Source organism: Morus notabilis, unplaced genomic scaffold, assembly GCF_000414095.1.
Source record: "Morus notabilis unplaced genomic scaffold, ASM41409v2 Scaffold352, whole genome shotgun sequence".
Taxonomy (NCBI): domain Eukaryota; kingdom Viridiplantae; phylum Streptophyta; class Magnoliopsida; order Rosales; family Moraceae; genus Morus; species Morus notabilis.
In genome coordinates, this window is record NW_010367325.1 from 363,443 (window position 1) to 382,836 (window position 19,394).

The following is a 19,394-nucleotide window of genomic DNA, read 5'->3' on the forward strand; positions in this document are numbered from 1 at the left end:
AATGAATTGAATTGCTTAGTAGTGAATGCGGTGCTCAAAGTAGGTCTCAAAACAATAACAAATTGGCTGAAACTTTTGTTGACACCAAGGTTCATCTTGGCATGAGGGCTATAGATAGGTCCTTGTTATTATAGGCCTATTTGGTAGTGCTTCCCGGAAGCTTCTTTTGACTTCCTGAGTCCAAAAGTTGCTTCCAAGAGTGTTTGGATGACCTAGAAAAGCTTTTAGTCAATAGATTTTGTGCCTTTCATATTTTTAATGGAGCTACACCACCAATCACATATATTTTCATTACAATAAACTAGATTCATGGCCCGGGGAAAGGGTAAAAAGAAATGTTGGATGAAGGTTTGAGAGAGAACAAAAAGTGGATGGAAGTTAGGATACAATAATGTATACCGAAGCTGCAAACTTGAAGTTTAATTTTTTTTCTCTGAGTAAAAATGAAGGATAAAAGGTTGACTGTTGCCTTTAGCCCATTAAGAACGAAAAGGTGGGCCTTTTTTTCCCCATTTTGAAAGCTGGTGATCTTTCTTTAACTTTTGTACTGGAGATAATAAAAACTAAATAGTAATTATATTATTCTACAACTATGCATAGTAGTATAACTATATTTGTACGCGTGTGTGTGTATATATATATATATATATTAAATAACTATGGATTCAGTGAAATCTTTTCATTTTGAATGAAGTTTTTTTCCTATAAAAAAAAAAAAAAAAAAAAAAAAAAAAACCTATGGCTTCAGCTGGAGTATTTCTTGTTTCTGTTTTTTCAGGGACAGCTTTTTTCTAATCCTTTTCCTGGACTACTATAATCTTCTTTAAATTCTGAATAATTGAACATGAGTGAATATGAAAGATGCATCTAGATTTAACTTATGGTACGTGATCAGTGATACTTGACAGGACATTTTTTTGGAATGATTCATGATTTGACAACTTTGTCTATCCTCTCTGACCCTATCATATTCTTTATGTAAAAATTCAAAGATTACCCTGTTTTCATTTTAATAGAATCGAAGAACATTTTATAGATTTCCTGTCACTTCTACTTCTCATAGGCTTTTGTATGTGGTTATTTTTCTTCACTAGAATTTCTTTTCTTTTTTTTCTTCTCATCACGGAACAAAATTGTAATTCATTTTTGTGCAGCTTCTGAGCTGTATGTAGTAGGTGATTGGAGTTCGGTAACTGTGTTCAATAGAGTTATTTCTGAGCCTCTCTAAGTGAGTTTCTCTTGTATTTTGCAGATATTCTACGTACTATGCAGACTTCGGAGGACTCCAATATATATGATAAAGTTGTTAATGCTATTTTTGACGAAGAGGTATTAAGCATAAAAGATCAGCATAATCATACTGGTAGATTTAGGTTGCCAGGAGGTGGTACTTCTGCCATTCAGTATGCTGAGTTGGACACTGAGATTCGTGACTATGTTACTGAAATCTCAAATGAGGTTTTCAGAAAGCATTGTGCAAGGCATTTGGAAATAATTTCCATGCGTTTGTCGGATGATTGCCCACAGTTCAATAGGTTAAATATTTTACCGAATTCCTTATATTCAAATTTGCTATTGTTCTTCTTGCATCATCTGTAAAATGTAAATGCTAGTTCTTTCTTGCTGAATGTGTTTACTAATGATGAGAAGGAACACTGTCAAACTTTTGAGCCATGGAGGAGATATGCTTGAACTTTGTCATGAGCTGCGTTTACCTTTTGTCAGTTGGGTGATCTACAGTCAGGTACTGCGTATACTTAAATTACTACAACAGTAGAACTTATCTTTTTATTGTCGCATTGTTTTGTTGTACTTATAAAATTACCACTATGCGTGTGTGTGTTTTGTGCTGAAAAGCAGCAGGTAATTAGTTGACGTAGAAGCCTAAGACCTCTTGGTCTAGTGGCACTGAGGGTTTGGGTGTGGTGGGATTTAGGTGGGGGGTTGCGGGTTCAATCCCGTGTTGTATTAAAAAAAAAAAGCATAGAGAATAAATAAATGGAGATGGAGTACATAAAGTTATTGATTATTTGCGGAGGAAAAAGCTTTGCAACTTGTTACGTTTGTGTCTCTCCAATAAGAAGTTGTAACTCTCTTTCAAGTCAACTTGTTTAATTCAAAAATCAAGTTTCTCTCATGTCATCTTTTAATCCTCAGTTTCTTTTGTGACTCTCTCTTGAAGTGTAACAATACATTCGATATTCGACTTTTTTGGCTTGTACTTGTAATTTTGTGTAATTTAAGAGACTAAGAAAATATAGCTGGGAATTGGTGAAGTTTGTGTAGTAATTTTGTCTAGCTTAGGATTGACCATAGATGTTGCGATTCTAAACAGTAACCATTTTTGGTAACCATTCTGGTGGTCCTTCAACCTCTGGGAGTAGCCTAGAGGTCTTTATCAAGAAATCTGATTTTTGCTCTTTAATTGTTTTTATGGTGTCAGTACATTTTCCCAGTAGTTGTACAACACAATCCTGTATGGTAGTATGAAAGTTCATAAGCTTTCCTTTGAGCTCTTGAGCTATTTGTACCTGTTCTTTGTCAATTGCTGAATTCTGAAAGTTTGTTCAATTCCTTTGCCACACATCCCATTTTTCTTTGCAGAAATCTTCATTCAAAAGATTCGAAATTTCATGCGTTTATAGAAGAGCAATTGGGCATTCACCACCAAATCGCTATCTTCAGGTATATGCTACAACCTTCCTTTGCTTAAACCTTTTATTTTCCCTTCTGAAACATAGACACATTTTTTTTAATGGAAAGAATATGTACATGTATCAAGGAGAAAAAGTTTCCTCCAAATAACAAGTGAAAACACTATAAAGCTGAGACTCAATCTTGAATAGTATAAGGAAAGAGTAAGCCTTTAAATTCCTTATCCTGATGGATCCAAAGGGCTACCCAGTATTTAATCTTATCCAAACAACCCCACACTCTTTTTCGCACCCAACAAAAGGTCTATGGTTTCTTTAAACCACACTCCTCACAGACCTGTCACCATGTCTAATCTTTATTTCTGAAGGAGTTTGGCTTCTCATGGGTAACACCTAGGAACTGTTCAAAGATACTTGAAATCCACCCCGCCCGCCCAATTAGTCTTACCTGGTAGAAGTTTGTGGAAGGTTTCTACAGTTTTTTGGGGCATCTAGTTAGAAAGGAATAGCGTAATTTTCAAAGGAAGCAGGAAGATAGCTGTGTTTTATGGGATAAGGTAAAGTATTGGGTCTCTACTTGTGTATACAGAGATAACGAGTTTGATAGGTCAGTTATTTCAGAATTGGTTGGGAACTGAGCACCATTTTTGTAGTCCTTTTCTTTTTCTTTCTTTCTTTCTTTTCTTTTTTCTTTTTTTTTTTTTTTTTTTTTTTTTTTTTTTTTTTTTTTTTTTTTTTTTGTCATGGCTTTGTTTCTTGTTTTCTGTCAGCTTTTTGGCTGTTAGAAAAACTTTTCCTCTCCTTGTATTTTCTTTCTTTCATTAATAAAGTTCCTTGTTTCTTTTCAAGGAAAAAAAAAAAAAAAAAAAAAAAAAAAAAAAAAAAAAAAAAAAAACCTAGAAGAATAAAATTGAACCACACTCCCCACAAGAGTACGAGTACTGCCACCTTCCATTAGAAGTTTTCTTCTGTTGCCTGACCTGTACCAGGGGAAAGAATTGCAAAGTGCTTTATTGGAATGCTATATGCTTGAAATTACCGTGGCATTATTCTTTATTTATCTGAATAATGCTAATCCTATACAGAATTTCTTCTCTTCACAATGCTTCAATTTTTGCTTTTTTCTCTCCAGACCCCCTGTGGGTAATCCTTCTTGGAATTTCCATTTCAGGAGAGATCCTAGTGAGAGAGAATTGGGTGAGTTGGCAGAGCTTTTGACTTGTTTAGAGGGAGTTAGATTAAGTGAATTTACTGCTGATAGATGGTCGTGGGAGTTGGATAGTTCAGGACTTTTCTCTTGCAAATCTCTATTCAAGTCCTTTATTGATGATAGTGCTTACCCCAGTTTTAGTTTGTGTCATTTTATTTGGAAAACCTCGGTCCCTACCAAAGTTCAGATTTTTAATTGGCTGCTTGTGTTAAGGAAGCTCAACCCTCAGGATTTGTTGCAGAGGAGGAAGCCTTACCTTTATCTCTCCCCTGGGTGGTGTTCTTTGTAAAAATGCTGAAGAGAGAACATATCTTTTATTCCTCCATTGCTCTTTCGCATTGAATATTTGGTACCGTGTTCTGCATGAGTTCGGGTTGGTGTGGGTTCCCCCAAATAGCATCGTGGAGCTTTTTGGTAGTGATTTGTTGCCAGAAAGGACTACTCCGAAGAGAAGGCTTTGGAACACAGTTGTTCTTGTAGTCACTTGGTCTTTGTGGCTCGAAAGAAACTATCGAATCTTTGAAGACACACAAGGAGCCAGTAGTGATTTTTGGGATAGGATTAAGTATTGGGTGGCTTTGTGGATTTTCCATTCTAAAGGTTTTACTAGTTTATGTTTCTCAGATCTACTTAGGGGGTGGGATGGTATATTTCTTTAAGCCTTTCTGTGGATTCTGGTTTAGTAAAAAAAGTAGATCTTTAGGCTTGTTTTCTGTGGTTTGTAGTTTTTGTGTTTTCTTGGTAGACCGCTTGTCCCCTTTTGTATTTGCTTTCTTTTTTATTTAATACAAGTTACCCGTTTCTTATTAAAAAAAATATATTTATTTATCTGAATATTCAATTAAAGTCTACGCCCTTATTAGACAGTATTCTTCTTTACAGGGTGATTTTGATATTATTGGGGGCGCATCTGCAATTACCGAGGCAGAGATTATCAAGGTGCTATAATCTTCTTTTCATTCTTCTCCTCTCTTGCCTAGCAATCTGTTGTATTCTTCCCAGGAGAATGCCGTTAGGTTTTGAGCATAATTCAGTCTCAAAGCTGTTGATTAGCTACTTGAGCTGACTGAAATTTGAGAACTTGCAGAACTTTTATTTAGGAATAATGATCCAATCTCGGTATAAAGGGTTTGTCCTAGAAAACCATTTTTTCAACTTTTAGGTCGACTTTATTTCATTTGTAGCCCTCATTTTTAATTCTCCTGGAACACTAAACTCTATCGTATTGATTTCATTTTTGTCTATGAACTTGTTTTGTAATAGATTTCTTAATAGGAAACAATAGTGCTAAGGTTTTTTGAAACAAGTTTAACTTGTATGGCAGTAAAGATATTTTGGAAACATATTTTTGAAAATGGCTAAATATTTTGGATATGCAGCAAATGGTACAATTTGCTATTGAGTCTGGTCTCTAAGAAGTACTGGGTCAGGTTTACCTCTACCTGAAGGTAAAAAATGTATTAAAAATGTTGAATATAGTCTTAGCTTGCAATATCTTTGGCTAGGTCACATGTATATTCTCTCTCTCTCTCTCTCTCAAGAAATTTACTCTTTTTTTTTTTTTTTTTTTTTGAGAATAGAATGTGTTATTATTATTAATAAGGATAAGCGTCAGTTACAATAACAGATGCTGTAAGTGTTAGAGTTTCCTCCGACTAAATTAGCTTATCATCTTTATTAAAAGCATGAGTAGCCAAAAAAAAAGGTAGCTTTATCTGCTTCCTTTTACCCATGGCATAACTTAGCTCCTGGAAAAACAGATAATAAGCTAGATAACAATAACACTCCAAACTCATTAAAATAGGAAGAAAAATTCTTCACAGCTTCGATGATTGCCAATGCATCAGTCTCTAGAAACGGGAGAGTTAGAACAACATAGTCCAAGTATCCTTCAAGACGATGCAACCATCACAAAACCTGGGAATAAGAAATGGACTTTTATTTAACGAACAAGTACAATAAAGTGGACATGGGGTCCACAACAAACAAAAATAAAGGAAAGCGAACAAAAACTGAGGTTCAGTAACTGAAACCTTATATCTTTGTTCCCGTGGTTGTGGTAATGGATCTATCTCTATGTACTGCGTTTTCGACTTTGTGTATTATTCTGATTTACAGGTTACAATGGACATTTTAATTCATTTTCTCAATCCGCATTGTTGTGAGCTCCATTTAAATCATGGGAATCTACTGGAATCAATATGGTCTTGGACAGGAGTTAAGGCAGAGCACAGACACAAAGTAGCTGAGGTACATCAATATACTTGTGTGTCATTTTCATCAAAACATGTAGAGTTTGAGCTAATTGATGCTCACATTTTTGAGTTAAGCTTCTTTCCATGATGGACTCGTTGCGTCCTCAATCCACTGAACGGAAATCAAAATGGGTGGTAATAAGGCGTCAGCTTTTACAGGCAAGTAACTCTTAAACTAAATTGAATACACTGATCTTGCTGACGCCTTTTTTAAGGTCATTTACTGAAATTTTAGTCATGTACTAATAATAATAATAACAAATCCAGATATTGGCCTAGTATGGTTCTATTTCTGTGTTAAAGAATTCTAAAACCAGCAGAGTTTTTTAGTTGCCTAGATGCCTAGATTTTTTTTCCATTTGTATTTGTCTTACACTGCCTATGTTTTTTTGCTTTGTGGATGAAAATCAATTATTAATTGGGTAATTTCCAAAACAAAGGAATAGCACTGGAATTATACTTGTGGTATAATCTTGATCCGTCATTGAATGCAATCATTTCATAGCTGCCTAAGTTACCATGAGTTCTATGTCAAGTTACCATGAGTTCTATGTCATAATTGGGTAATTTCCAAAACAAAGGAATAGCACTGGAATTATACTTGTGGTATAATCTTGATCTGTCATTGAATGCAATCATTTCATAGCTGCCTAAGTTACCATGAGTTCTATGTCAAGTTACCATGAGTTCTATGTCATACACTGACCAGCAGGGCTATTGCTGACCTGTTCTTAAAGAATTTCTTCTGAGACATTGGACGTATGAGCTTATTAGCATTTGTTATTGATTAGGTTTTTTTTTTTTTTTTTTTTTTTTTTTTTTTTTTTTTTTTTTTTCTCTTTATTTGCATTTTCTTCTTCTTCCTCTCCTTTTTTTTTTTTTTTGTTTTTTGTTTTTGTTTTTGTTTTAGTTGTTGTTGCTGTTGTTGTTGTTTTTGTTTTGTTGTTGTTGATGTTGTTCTTGTTGTTTTTTTATTTTTTTTATTTTATTTTTTTTATAGAGAAACTTAAAAAAATTGTTTGAGGACTGTACAAGGAATATTAGGAACATGATGTCCTAGTACATCAAAGTATAAACTACACTGCAGCCCTTTAGTCTAAACCTTTTTTTCCTACTCTTGAACCTCGTATCTGCTGAATAATAAAAAAGGCAGAACTTGTTAGTGATTATGTTTGCATGTTTTATGGAGATGTATAACATTAATTAGATATATTTATATGTCTTGCTTGATTTTATTCATCTTCCAGGAACTTAATTTACCAGAAGCTGTTGTAAATAGGTTACAGACTGTTGGTTTAAGATTCTGTGGGCCTGCAGATCAGGCACTTCCTAGATTGAGGGGAGCGCTTCCATCTGGTACTGCTGTAACCAATTATTATTTAATTATACAATGTATATAGGTAATAAGGTTCTTTTCTTCAATCTTGTTACAGATAAAGCCACTCGCAAGGCACTTGATGAGCTTTCAGATCTCTGTAGCTACTTGAGAGTTTGGAGGATTGAAAGACATGTTTATATTGATCCACTGATGCCACCAACTGAGATTTATCATAGAGAATTGTTCTTTCAGGTACTTACGAGTTGTTTACCTTTTCTTGTTATAGGGCTCTTCCTCGTTTGGAAATTCTATGAGATGTTGGTACTTTGCATCTATTGGCAGTAATGGCATCCTGTGCTGATTTAAAACTCTTCCACTCGGGACAATAGTAAACCAAAGTCCAAACTTCTGCATTCGCTTGAATTAAGTGCAGAAACACTGTTTGACAATGAACTAGGTTGCAGTAGGATTCTGATTTGAACTGTCTTGGTTCCCATAATATGGGAACACTGGTCATTATCGAAACAGTTCCTAAACAAATGCATATTTCATGTTAATTCTTTTAGTGTAGAGTGTCTTCTCTCTGCTATCAATTTAGCATCCATTATGCAGGTATGAGGGTTGTAGACTTGTGGCCCATGGGAAAAGGCCGATACAGTACGTATAGACATGTGTCTTGCCTGGCTCTTGTGAAAATCTTGTAGTATGGTCACATAGCAAGTACCAACCAGTTAGCATTTTATGTAGCATTAAAGTTTATGCTGTCTATTTCCTACTGGATTTGTACCGACTTGCAGTTTTTTTTTTTTTTTTTTTTTTTTTTTTTTTTTTTTTTTTTTTCTTGTAGTGTTTTTATTTTTTTAACTTTGCGGGTAGAGTATCTTAGAAACAATTTTGACAGGGTTTGCCTTGAAACTCTAATTTTAAAATAGATGAATTGAGTTATTGGAAGCCACTTGTCAATGATCCAACCTTGTTTATACTTATTTATTCTCATGACGTACATTCTTCATGCTTAAAACTGATTCATATATAAGATATTGCTCTCAAAGATTTGGTAGGTAGTTTGTTTGGCAACAAAATTTAAGACAAAATTGGTACTTCTTGCTCAGGTGTACCTGATGAAGGAAAACCTTTCTGGGACACTTGTTGATGGTATATTGCTTGCTATTGGAGGTCGCTATGACTATTTGCTTCATCAAATGTGGGTTCAGGAACATGTAAGTTTCAATTGTGTGTGTGTGTGTGTGTGTGTGTGTCGGTGGGTGAAGTTTTGATTTCCAATGACATCCTTCCAATGTAATACAATTTTAATAATTTATTTTCTTTGTTTAGCTTTTCCTTCTGTTCTCTCTAACCCCCCCCTCTCTCTGTTTTTTTTTTTTTTTTTTTTTTTTTTTTTAAAATTTTTTTTCTTTCTCCTTTTTTATAAAACTCTCTTTTTTTTTTTTTTTTTTTTTTTTGTTTGAAGAATTTCTCATCTTCCTCCTTTTACATATATAGATAAGTAGTTGTACTGCTCATGGAAAATTAAATAACCCTCTATATTTTGTGTAATCTCGTGCAGTTATCTCTTGCAGCTCTTATTATTTTCTCAGAGCTCTTGTTTTCTTTTTAAATATTTTTGGTTTCTATATATTTTTCTAGAAATGCATGTTATTGTTTTAAATGACATTACTGCTATTTTTTGATATCAGAAATCACATGCTCCAGGAGGTGTAGGGACCAGTCTTGCCTTGGAGACTATAATACAACATTCTCTTGTAGATCTGAAACCTATTCGGTACACAAAATTTCTTCTTTCTCCTTTGCTTTCTCAATTTGCCACTAGATTCTTAACCCTTTAGTTCTCTTTCTCATCGACATAATTTCACAACTTAATACATTCTAACTGCTGCAGAAATGACGACAGTGTTAGTATTCTCGTTTGTTCAAGAGGTGGTGGTGGCCTATTGGAAGAGTGGATGGAATTAGTTGCTGAGCTGTGGGAGGAAAACATTAAGGTTCAAGATGGGAATATCTGATGAAAATTAGCTGCAATACTATGTTGATCTAATTCTTTCGTTGTGCTAATTAGTTGTCCATGTTAAGCAGGCAGAGTTTGTTCCGAAACCCGATCCAAGCCTTACAGAACAATATGAATATGCAAGTGAGCATGATATAAAATGTCTTGTCATAATAAGAGACACTGGTGTGGCTCATATGGGTTCTGTTAAGGTAATTATTTTCTTTCTCATTTTCTCTCTTTTTTTTCTTTCTAAATAATATAATGGTGGCATGAATTTTAAAAATTTTGCATGCCTAAATGCTAATACTTTTTATGCAACTGAAGCCGGGTATTTTGTTTTGTCAAAAACGTTAATTCTCTCCATCACTCTTGTCTTAAAAAATCTTTGCGAATCCTTTAAAAACCCTTGAGTATTGAAAATCACTGTGCTTTTTCACATAACTTTAGCATATCTTATTATATCCAAAACCTATTGATTTTTCTAGCAACAAACAAAGAAGTGCATTATGCAGGGAACACCCAAAGGAATCATCTTTATTCAACAATTAAATCCATAAAATTCTGGCCAACATAGCGATGTAGAAATAGATGCTCAAGTGTTCCCTCTGCCTCGTTACGCATAACACACTTGAAAGGATGCTTTCTTTGGACCCTTTCCCAAGTGTTTAACTTTATATATATATAGCCAAGCAAACACCTTAATCATATAATTGGACACAAGATTCCAAATAAAATTAAAAGGCTCAAATTTGAGTTTCCTCTTTATCAAAAGAGAAGAAAAAGAAAGATTTGCCTTGGAGAGTTCCAAATACCAAAATTCGAGAACTCAAAATCTTTCACCTCTCAATCATTTAAACTAGGTATCAATTCAAATCTTTCACCTTATCCTCTGCCCTTGTTATTTCTCTTGGGTTAGAGGATACCTTATCCTCTACCCTTGTTGTGGGAAAATAGGAGAAGAAAAATATTTCTTATTCACTGAATTATCTATACAGCCGGCCCTCTTAGGGTTTTATACACAAAAATAGAATCTCCTAGATTACACCTTATCTCAATATTTATGGGATATCAGAAAACTAATTGATTACCCTAATCCTAGGGATACAAAATATAAAATTCAAAAACTTTCCTAATATATCCTATTTACAAAATCAATAGATTGCGTTTTCCACACTCCCCCTCAAGTTGGTGAATAGGTGTTCACCATTCCCAACTTGGACACAAGATTCTGAAACACTGAACTACTAAGTCCTTTCGTGAGTACATCAGCAAGTTGACCCTGTGTAGATACATAGGGTGTACAAATCAGGCCACTATCTAGCTTCTCTTGATGAAGTGTTTGTCGATTTCAATGTGCTTTGTTCTATCGTGCTGTATTGGGTTGTGAGCTATGTTGATTGTAGATTTGTTGTCACAGTAGAGTCTCATTGGGCCATCCCACCTAATTTTCAAGTCTTCTAAAATAATCTTCAACCATAGCAATTCACACACACCTTGAGCCATCGCTCGGAATTCGGCCTCTGCACTATAACGAGCTACAACATTCTGTTTCTTGTTCCTCCACGTCACAAGGTTTCCACCAATAAAAGTGCAATAACCGGAAGTTGACTGTCTGTCTACCACTGACCCAGCATAGTTTGCATCTGTATACGCTTCAAGCACTACTCCTCCATTCCTTTTGAACAAAATACCTCTACCTAGTGTCCCTTTGAGATAATGCAATACTCGGTATGCTGCATATGCGCCTCCTTTGGATTATGCATGAATTGACTAATCACACTTACCGCGTATGCTATATCTGGCCTAGTATGAGATAGATAGATAAGTCTCCCCACCAAGCGTTGATACATCTCTCTATTCACTGCGACATCTTCTTCCGCTTCTCCGAGCTTCAAATTTGGATCTATTGGAGTGCTCGCCGTCTTGCACGTGGTCTTCCCGGTTTCTTTGAGAAGATCTGTAACATATTTCTGTTGTGAGATGAAAATACCTTGCTTGGAATGAGCCACCTCGATTCCCAGAAAATACTTCAGCCTCCCTAGCATCTTAATCTCAAATTCTTTAGCTAAACATCGACTGAGACGCTGCCTTTCCTCATCATCATCTCCCGTCACTATTATGTCGTCAACATATACTAAAAGGACTGTAACTCCCCTTAAAGATGAGTGTTTGACAAACAGTGTATGGTCTCCTTGACTTTGCCGATATCCCATAGCTGTCATTACCTTTGCAAATCTTCCAAACCATGCTCACGGCGATTGCTTAAGTCCATACAAGGCCTTCTTCAATCTACATATTGTGTGTGCAGCTAAGTTATGACCATAACCCGGTGGAACCTCCATGTAGATTTCTTCCTCTAGTTCTCCATGCAAAAACGCATTCTTGACTTCAAACTGTTGTAGCTCCCAATTATAATTGGCTGCTAATGAACAAAACTCTTACCGTATTCATTTTAGCCACTGGAGCGAATGTCTCTTGGTAATCAATCCCATAGGTCTGGGTATACCCCTTAGCAACCAACCTCGCCTTGTATCTTTCTATTGAACCGTTTGCCCTATATTTCATGGTGTAAACCCATTTACATCCCATTGCTTTCTTCCCTTTAGGCAATTTCACAAGCTCCCAAGTTTTGTTCTTCTCCAATGCTTCCATCTCCATATTCATAGCCTGTCTCCATTTTTCATCAGTTAAAGCCTCAGACAAATTGGTAGGGATGACAATAGTATTTAGGCTGACAAGAAAGGCTTGATGGGATGGTGAGAATTTTTCAAGGAAAAGAAATTGTGCAAGTGGGTATAGAGGTCGACTTACACATTCTCTAACTCCTTTTCTAATGGCAATGGGATGATCCTAATCATCATTATTCATGTAGGTTTTAGAAAAAGGATTAGAAATTGTTACCTCATTTCTAGAGCTCGGGTTGGAGTCTTGAACTTGCACAGATTCCGGGATAGCCTTCTTCCTTCTTGAAAACACTTTGCCTTGGCCAAATCTTACATTCTCAAGGGCAGAATTTAGGTTGTCAGGCTCGGGTTTAGGCTCGGGTTCAGTGGAGTGAGGCTCGGGAACAGGAGAGTGAGGATGGGGAAACTCGGGTTTTGATGGATGAAGATCAAGAGATAGAAAACCCCCCTTGTCCTTATCTTCCACTATTGAATTCTCCCCCTGAAGATAAGGATCATTGAAATAGGATTTATTTTCATGGAAAGTAACATCAACCGAGACATAGAACCTTTTTGAGGGAGGATGGTAACACTTGTATCCTTTTTGAGGGAGGATGGTAACACTTGTATCCTTTCTGAGTAGAAGAATAGCCCACAAACACATTTGACTGCCCTTGGATCTAATTTCCCCCTGTTTGGAGTATGGATATGGACAAATGCCACACACCCGAATATCCTAGGAACCAGATTATTCGTAGTGCGTAGATTTGGATAGAATGAGGAAAGTACGTCCATTGGACTTTTGAAACCCAAAATCCTAGAAGGCGAACGATTTATAAGATGTGTAGATGTAAGAACTGCTTCCCCCCAAAGGGATTTAGGCACATTTTTCTGGAACATAAAGGATCGGGTGGAATCGAGAAGATGACCATTTTTCCTTTCCGCCACTCCATTTTGTTGTGGAGTATTAACACATGATGATTCATGGATGATTCGTTCCTTTTGGAAATATGGAGTGAGGACTTGATTGAAATAGTCCCTAGCATTGTCTGATTTGAATCTCTTGATATTGACCCCAAATTGAGTCTTTACCATAGAGCAAAAATTTGGAAGGACATTACTGACATTGGATTTCTGTTTAAGCAAAAATATCCAAGTGACTCGAGTACATTCATCAATAAATGAGACAAACCATTTTGCCCCTGTCACATTAGGAATAGTAGAAGGGCCCCAAATATCAGTATGAATGAGATAAAAAAGAATATAGGTTTTTTTATTACTGATTGGAAAAGGTACACGTTTGTGTTTAGCTAGTTCACACACTTCACAATGAAAATGTTTAATATCTAGACCTCTAAATAAGGAAGGAAACATAATTTTGATAATCCTAAACGATGGATGGCCAAGTCTGGGGTAGTGAAGCCAAATTTTTCCTTTATTTGATGAGAGAACCTCTGAGACAAAAGAGTGAGATGTTGTGCCCTTGGTAATGCTTGATTGACTAGGTGTTTCAAGAAGGTAGAGTCCATCCGTTCTCTAGCACGTCCAATCGTCCTCCCCGAACCCTCGTCATGAAATAAACAATCACTATGGTGAAAAAACACTCTGCAATGTGAATCTTTGGTAAGCTTTTGGACAGAAACAAGGTTTGTGGTCAATCGAGGAACATGGAGAACATTTTTTAATGTCAATGATGGGCTTATTTTAACATCTCCTATGCCTGCTACAGTAGTTAATGATCCATCTACGGTAGTTATTTTTCTATTGCTTGAACATGGGGTATATGAGGCAAACATGTTTGGTGAGTGGGTCATATGGTTGGTAGCACCGGAATCAATGACCCATGAGCCATCTGAGACATTTAATCTAATGGAAAATAAACTCACCTAAATACGCCAATGAACAAGTACCTGACGGTTTGTCGAGATTGCCTATAAGGGATCTTACTCGTTCGATTTCCTCTTGGCTGAGACTCCCCATCTCTTGCAGTGTTCCCTCACTTTGTTGCCCCGCTGCAACATGAGCTTGTCCATTTTCGGCTGCTCTCCTTTCTGCCCCCACTCGCGGCTTGGTGGTTTCCCATGCAGCTTCCAATACTTCTCACGGGTATGGCGTGCCTTCTTGCAATAAGTACACCATAAAGTATCTTTGTAGTCTCGGTTTTGGGTCTTCTGCTGACCAGCCTTGACATTCTCAAGTGCCGGTGCCTTTTCTGCAATCATGGCTAGTTTGCTACCGCCACTAGCCAACATTGCCGAGCCATCAGTGTTCTTTGGTTCAAGCATTATTTCTCTTCTACTCTCTTCTCCCCGAATGATTGCCACCACCTCATTGAAACATGGGACCTCTTGCTTTCCAAGAATCTGAATTCTCACCAAGTCAAACTCCGGGTTGAGTCTAACAAGAAAATCATAGACTCTATCTTGCTCAATAAAGTCCTTGATAATTGCAGCATCTTCGGGACACTTGGTTTTAATCACCCTATAATGATCGAGTTCTTACCATAGGGCCTTCATTTGATTCGCATACTTAGTGACCGTTCTTTCTCCTTGTCTCGCAACAATTGTCTTCACCTTAACCTCATAAACTTGAGTTGCATCTCTTGCCTTGGAGTATGTTTGTTGAATTGCATCCTATTTATCTATGGCGGTTGCTAAAAACATACATGTATCACTGATTTCTGGGGTCATAGAATTCCATAGCCATGCCATAATCATGGAATCCTCCTCATCCCATGCCTCAAACTTGGGATCCCCCGGTTTTGGTCCAGTCCCTAAAGGATGGTTGAGTTTTCCTTTTCCTTTCAGTACTGTCTGAACCAATTGTGACCACTTAAGGTAGTTTTTCCCATTCAGTCTATACGCAGCTTGTATATTCTGCAGTTCTCTAACCTGCTGAGACCGTCCATTCTCTGTCTCATCCAACGATGTTGCAGCGGTTGTTTTTGCCACTTCCGACATCTTCCAAAGCAGTTTTGAGGGCAATTAAGGTTGGTCCTATGCTGCAGACTCCACCAGCGATGAAGGCTGAATTGATTGAAGCAATTCCTGGCAGCAACCGTGACAATTGAAAGCAATCTCCCCTTGAGACAGCGATCTAATGATTCCAGCGATGAAGGCCGAACAAGGAAATAATTCAGGTCGAACAAGGAGACGATTTTGGCATTGAAGGCCAAACAAGAGACCAATTCCGGCAATGAAGGCCGAAAATTAATCCCAGAGATTCAAGCCCTAAGGCTCTGATACCATGTGGGAAAATAAGAGAAGAAAAATATTTCTTATTTACTGAATTATCTATATAGCCGGCCCTCTTAGGGTTTTATACACAAAAATAGAATCTCCTAGATTACACCTTATCCCATTATTCATGGATATCAGGAAACTAACTGATTACCCTAATTTTAGGGATACAAAATATAAAATTCAAACTTTCCTAATATATCCTATTTACAAAATCAATAGATTGTGTTTTCCACTTATTATTGATCTTTATCAGTAAAGTTTTTCTTATCTACAACAAATACAAGCCTTAATCCTAAATTAATTGGGTCGGCTATATGGATTTCTCGTTTTCAGTCAGCTCTATTAAACACGAGACCCTCCTGAAGCCCTAGATCTTGAAAGTCGTGCCTAACTACGTCAACCCAAGTCATTCTTGGTCTACCCTTCGCTCTCCTAGTACTAGGTATTTGGATGTTCTCCCAGCACTAACAGGTGCATCTAACGATCTACGTTGTACATGCTCGTACCACCTCAGACGGTTTTTCCGTACCTTATCTTCTATTGGTGTTACACCTACTTTACTACGAATAACTTCATTCTGTATGCGATCCATCCTAATATGGCCACTTATCCATCTTAACATACGCATCTCCGCCACACTCCTCTTGTATATTTGTTGTCTCTTGATGGCCCAACATTCACTACCATATAACATAACTAGGCGAATTGTTGTCCTATAGAATTTTCCTTTCAACTTAATAGGCATCTTATCATTACATAAAACTCCCCTGACATTCTTTCACTTAAACCACCCCGCCTTAATCCTATGTCCAATATCCTCATCTATATCCCCTTCACATTGCACTATGGACCTAAGGTATCGAAATTTTCTAGAAGCCCCAATCACCACACCATCTAAAGAAATTTCGTCACTCTGGTCTCTCAAATTACTAAACCTACAATGCATGTACTCAGTCTTCGTTCTACTTAACTTAAATCCCTTCGTCTCAAGGGTCTGTCTCCATAGTTCTAACTTACGGTTAATTCCCTCCCGATGTTTATCAACTAAAACTATATCGTCTGCAAAAAGCATACACCAAGGAATCCCATCTTGAATTTCTCTTGTCAGCTCGTCCATCACGATAGTGAAAAGATAAGGACTAAGAGCGGAACCTTGATGAAGGCCTATTGGAATGGGAAACTCTTCCGTGTAGCCTCTAGCAATTCTCACACTTGCGACAACTCCATCGTACATATCCTTTATTACCTTGATATACCTCATATGCACTCATCTCTTCTCTAGTATTCACCATAACACTTCTCTCGGTACCCTATCATATGCTTTTTCTAAATCTATGAAGACCATATGCCTTTTCTAATTCTATGAAGACCATATGCAAATCTTTCTTAACTATTCTATACCTTTCAATCAGCATCCTAAGAAGAAAAATAGCCTCCATGGTTGATCTATCGGGCATGAACCCAAATTAGTTACCTGAGATGGTAGTTGTGACCCTTAATCTCTTTTCAATAACTCTCTCCCAAAGCTTCATAGTGTGACTTATCAGCTTTATGCCCCTATAGTTGTTACAGTTTCGCGCATCTCCTTTATTCTTGAAGATGGGAACGAGAATACTTTTTCTCCAAGCATCGGGCATATGCTTCGTCTTTAGTATATCGTTAAAAAGCTTAGTGAGCCACTTAAATTTAAAGTTTTTCTTATCTAAAAAGTTAAAATTTTTCACCTCTCTATCATTTAAAATTCGGTATGATAGCTACTGTTTACTTCCTTGGTTTGAACTAAGATTCAAACTTTTTTGCTAGAGTGTTTTTTCTGACAAAAATTTAAATTTTTGTTCAATTTCAAATTTTCTATTCAAATTTATGAAACGAACGGCCACTAAGTTCTTGAAATTTGATCACTCGAATTGCAACGATGGACACTTTTTTTTTTTTTGGGAAAGAAACAGAACCTTTATTAATGAAAAGGAATAGTGAGGAAAGAGGAAGAGCTTTCCTCGAACACACTTGAACCAAAAATACAGAAAAGAAACAAAAAGACCAAGGCCAAAACTACAAAAACAAATTAGAGAAGAGCTATAAAAAAAGAGGCAACTCCTAACGAAATCTGAAAATAGTGGCCCGCCAAACTGTCCCTATAAACCCACAAAGAAACCCAATATGTAATTTTATCCCATAAGAAGAAACCTCTTCCCCGTGATCCTCAAAAAATCTGTTATTCCTCTCTAACCAGATACCCCACACAAAGCCAAAGTTGCAGGTGGAGAGAACTGTAACAACTTAGCTGAGTCCTTGGGCAAAGCCCAACAAATATCAAACTCCTGAAGAAGAAGAAAAGACCAGGTTTGATGAGAGAAAGGGCAGTGTAAGAAGAGGTGGTCTGCTGACTCTCCGTCGTTCTTGCATAAAATGCACCAGCCTGGAGAAATTGAAAGAAATGGACTTCTACGCTGCATCAGGTCATGAGCGTTTAATAGGGGCCAGCTAAATACTTGAACTTTACTAGGGACACGAGTTTTCCAAATGTTGTTAAAGAAAGCAAAACGTGGAGCTGAAGGTTCAGCTATCAGAGAAGAAAAAAGTGATTTGACAGTGAACAAACAACTAGTTTCAAGCACCCATTCCCTTCTATCTTTGGTCACACCATTGAGACGAACCCTCTCCACAGCAACAATTAACTCTGAGACCTCCCTCAACTCTCTATCCGTCAAATTTCTTGAAAACTTAAAATCTCACGAACCAAGTCACTATCCTGAGAGTTAATGTCCAACATAAAGCTTGCGATTGGACACTATTAGCAACCAAAATAGAAGATGAGGAGATACAAGAGAAAGGTCCTCCCCCTTCTCAATTTCCCTCACCTAGGTTATCTTTCCTTCCTTTTTTCTGTCCCGCTTACCAAACACAGCCTAACGGCTATGTTGATTATACTTTAATCTTGACATTTGAATCTTCAACTTAATCGTATTATGAAAACCACATGCAGATGTACGTCAAACAAGATACCTAGTGAACGTGCTAACCTATCCTTCCAATAATAAATACTAATTAACACTGTACTTAACAATGATAGCTTCAGGTACGTCATCTTGAGATCAAGAAGGAGAAGGAAGTCGAAAGAGAAAACCTTGTCAAGTTTCTGCTTGATGCAATGGCTGTACAGTTCAGAAATCCTTCCATCTGGAATTAGATGTCTCCCATTGCAACACTTTCCTGTGGTGCATGACTCAAGATACTGGGTGATTTCCTTGTGCAATCACTCGGGAAAGTGTAGTTTTGAAATTCTTCCGGTAGTAGAACTTGTTGCCCTGCACTTGAGTCCTTTTGCCGGTTAGATGTTTCCCATTTGTATAGAAATTAGTCGCTATTATGGCCAGTTAGTCAGAAAATCTTATTTGTGATAGAAGTACTCTTTTTTTTTTTTTTTTTTTCAATGAAAAACAGTTTTGCAGGTTTAGTCTTGTTTATATCATGTTTTCTTTAGCCGCCAGATTCCTTTGTGATTCTACAGACTGAAGCTGTAAATATGTAATTTTGGGGTGAAACCGCCGGATTCTTTTGTAATTCTACATAGTGAAGCTGTAAATACGTAATTTTGGGAAGTAGTAAATTTTGTCAAGTGTTTTAACATGTTATAGTTTTATTACATTATCAAGTAAACGTAGTTCTTTCCTAGATTCATCATTTCAAAGAGTTCTGATGATTGGTCGTATTGTTCTCCTTAAAAGTCTATTTAGTGTGAATATTGATCAAATTCTGACCATTCATACAACCAGACTTCTTTCATATTTAGTCGTTGCGTGAATGTTAATATATTAGTGATCCCATTGTGGATGTTTTCCATTTATAGATTGTTCTCATTTTTCTAGCATTCCTACTACCGCCCTAATTATCCTTCTTACCTACGAAAATTAAGGGTTGAAATATTCTTGGTACGGGACAAGTGTTCTTTCTATTTAAGGAGATCTGTATTTTGACGTTCCTTTTTTCTTTTCTTTTTTTTCGTTTATGTTACCTAGATACCCTTGATTAATGTCTTTTAGT

At 36.7% G+C, this 19,394-nt stretch overlaps 1 protein-coding gene across 2 annotated transcripts in view; it reads left to right on the forward strand.

The window, feature by feature from the left end:
• Positions 1-18,947, forward strand: part of LOC21399154 (eIF-2-alpha kinase GCN2) — a 56,643-nt gene extending 37,696 nt beyond the window's left edge. The window contains exons 17-29 of one of the 2 annotated variants that reach the window (XM_024174916.1): positions 1,253-1,535; positions 1,651-1,744; positions 2,605-2,685; positions 4,747-4,803; positions 5,983-6,114; positions 6,195-6,278; positions 7,367-7,475; positions 7,553-7,689; positions 8,550-8,657; positions 9,135-9,220; positions 9,338-9,440; positions 9,532-9,654; positions 18,424-18,947. In XM_024174916.1, coding sequence (XP_024030684.1) covers positions 1,253-1,535; positions 1,651-1,744; positions 2,605-2,685; positions 4,747-4,803; positions 5,983-6,114; positions 6,195-6,278; positions 7,367-7,475; positions 7,553-7,689; positions 8,550-8,657; positions 9,135-9,220; positions 9,338-9,440; positions 9,532-9,654; positions 18,424-18,540 — 1,514 coding nt within the window. In that variant the 3' untranslated portion in view covers positions 18,541-18,947. The remainder of the gene's footprint in view (positions 1-1,252; positions 1,536-1,650; positions 1,745-2,604; positions 2,686-4,746; positions 4,804-5,982; positions 6,115-6,194; positions 6,279-7,366; positions 7,476-7,552; positions 7,690-8,549; positions 8,658-9,134; positions 9,221-9,337; positions 9,441-9,531; positions 9,655-18,423) is intronic. The other variant, XM_024174917.1, reaches the window with a different exon arrangement.
• Positions 18,948-19,394: the final 447 nt, after the last annotated feature.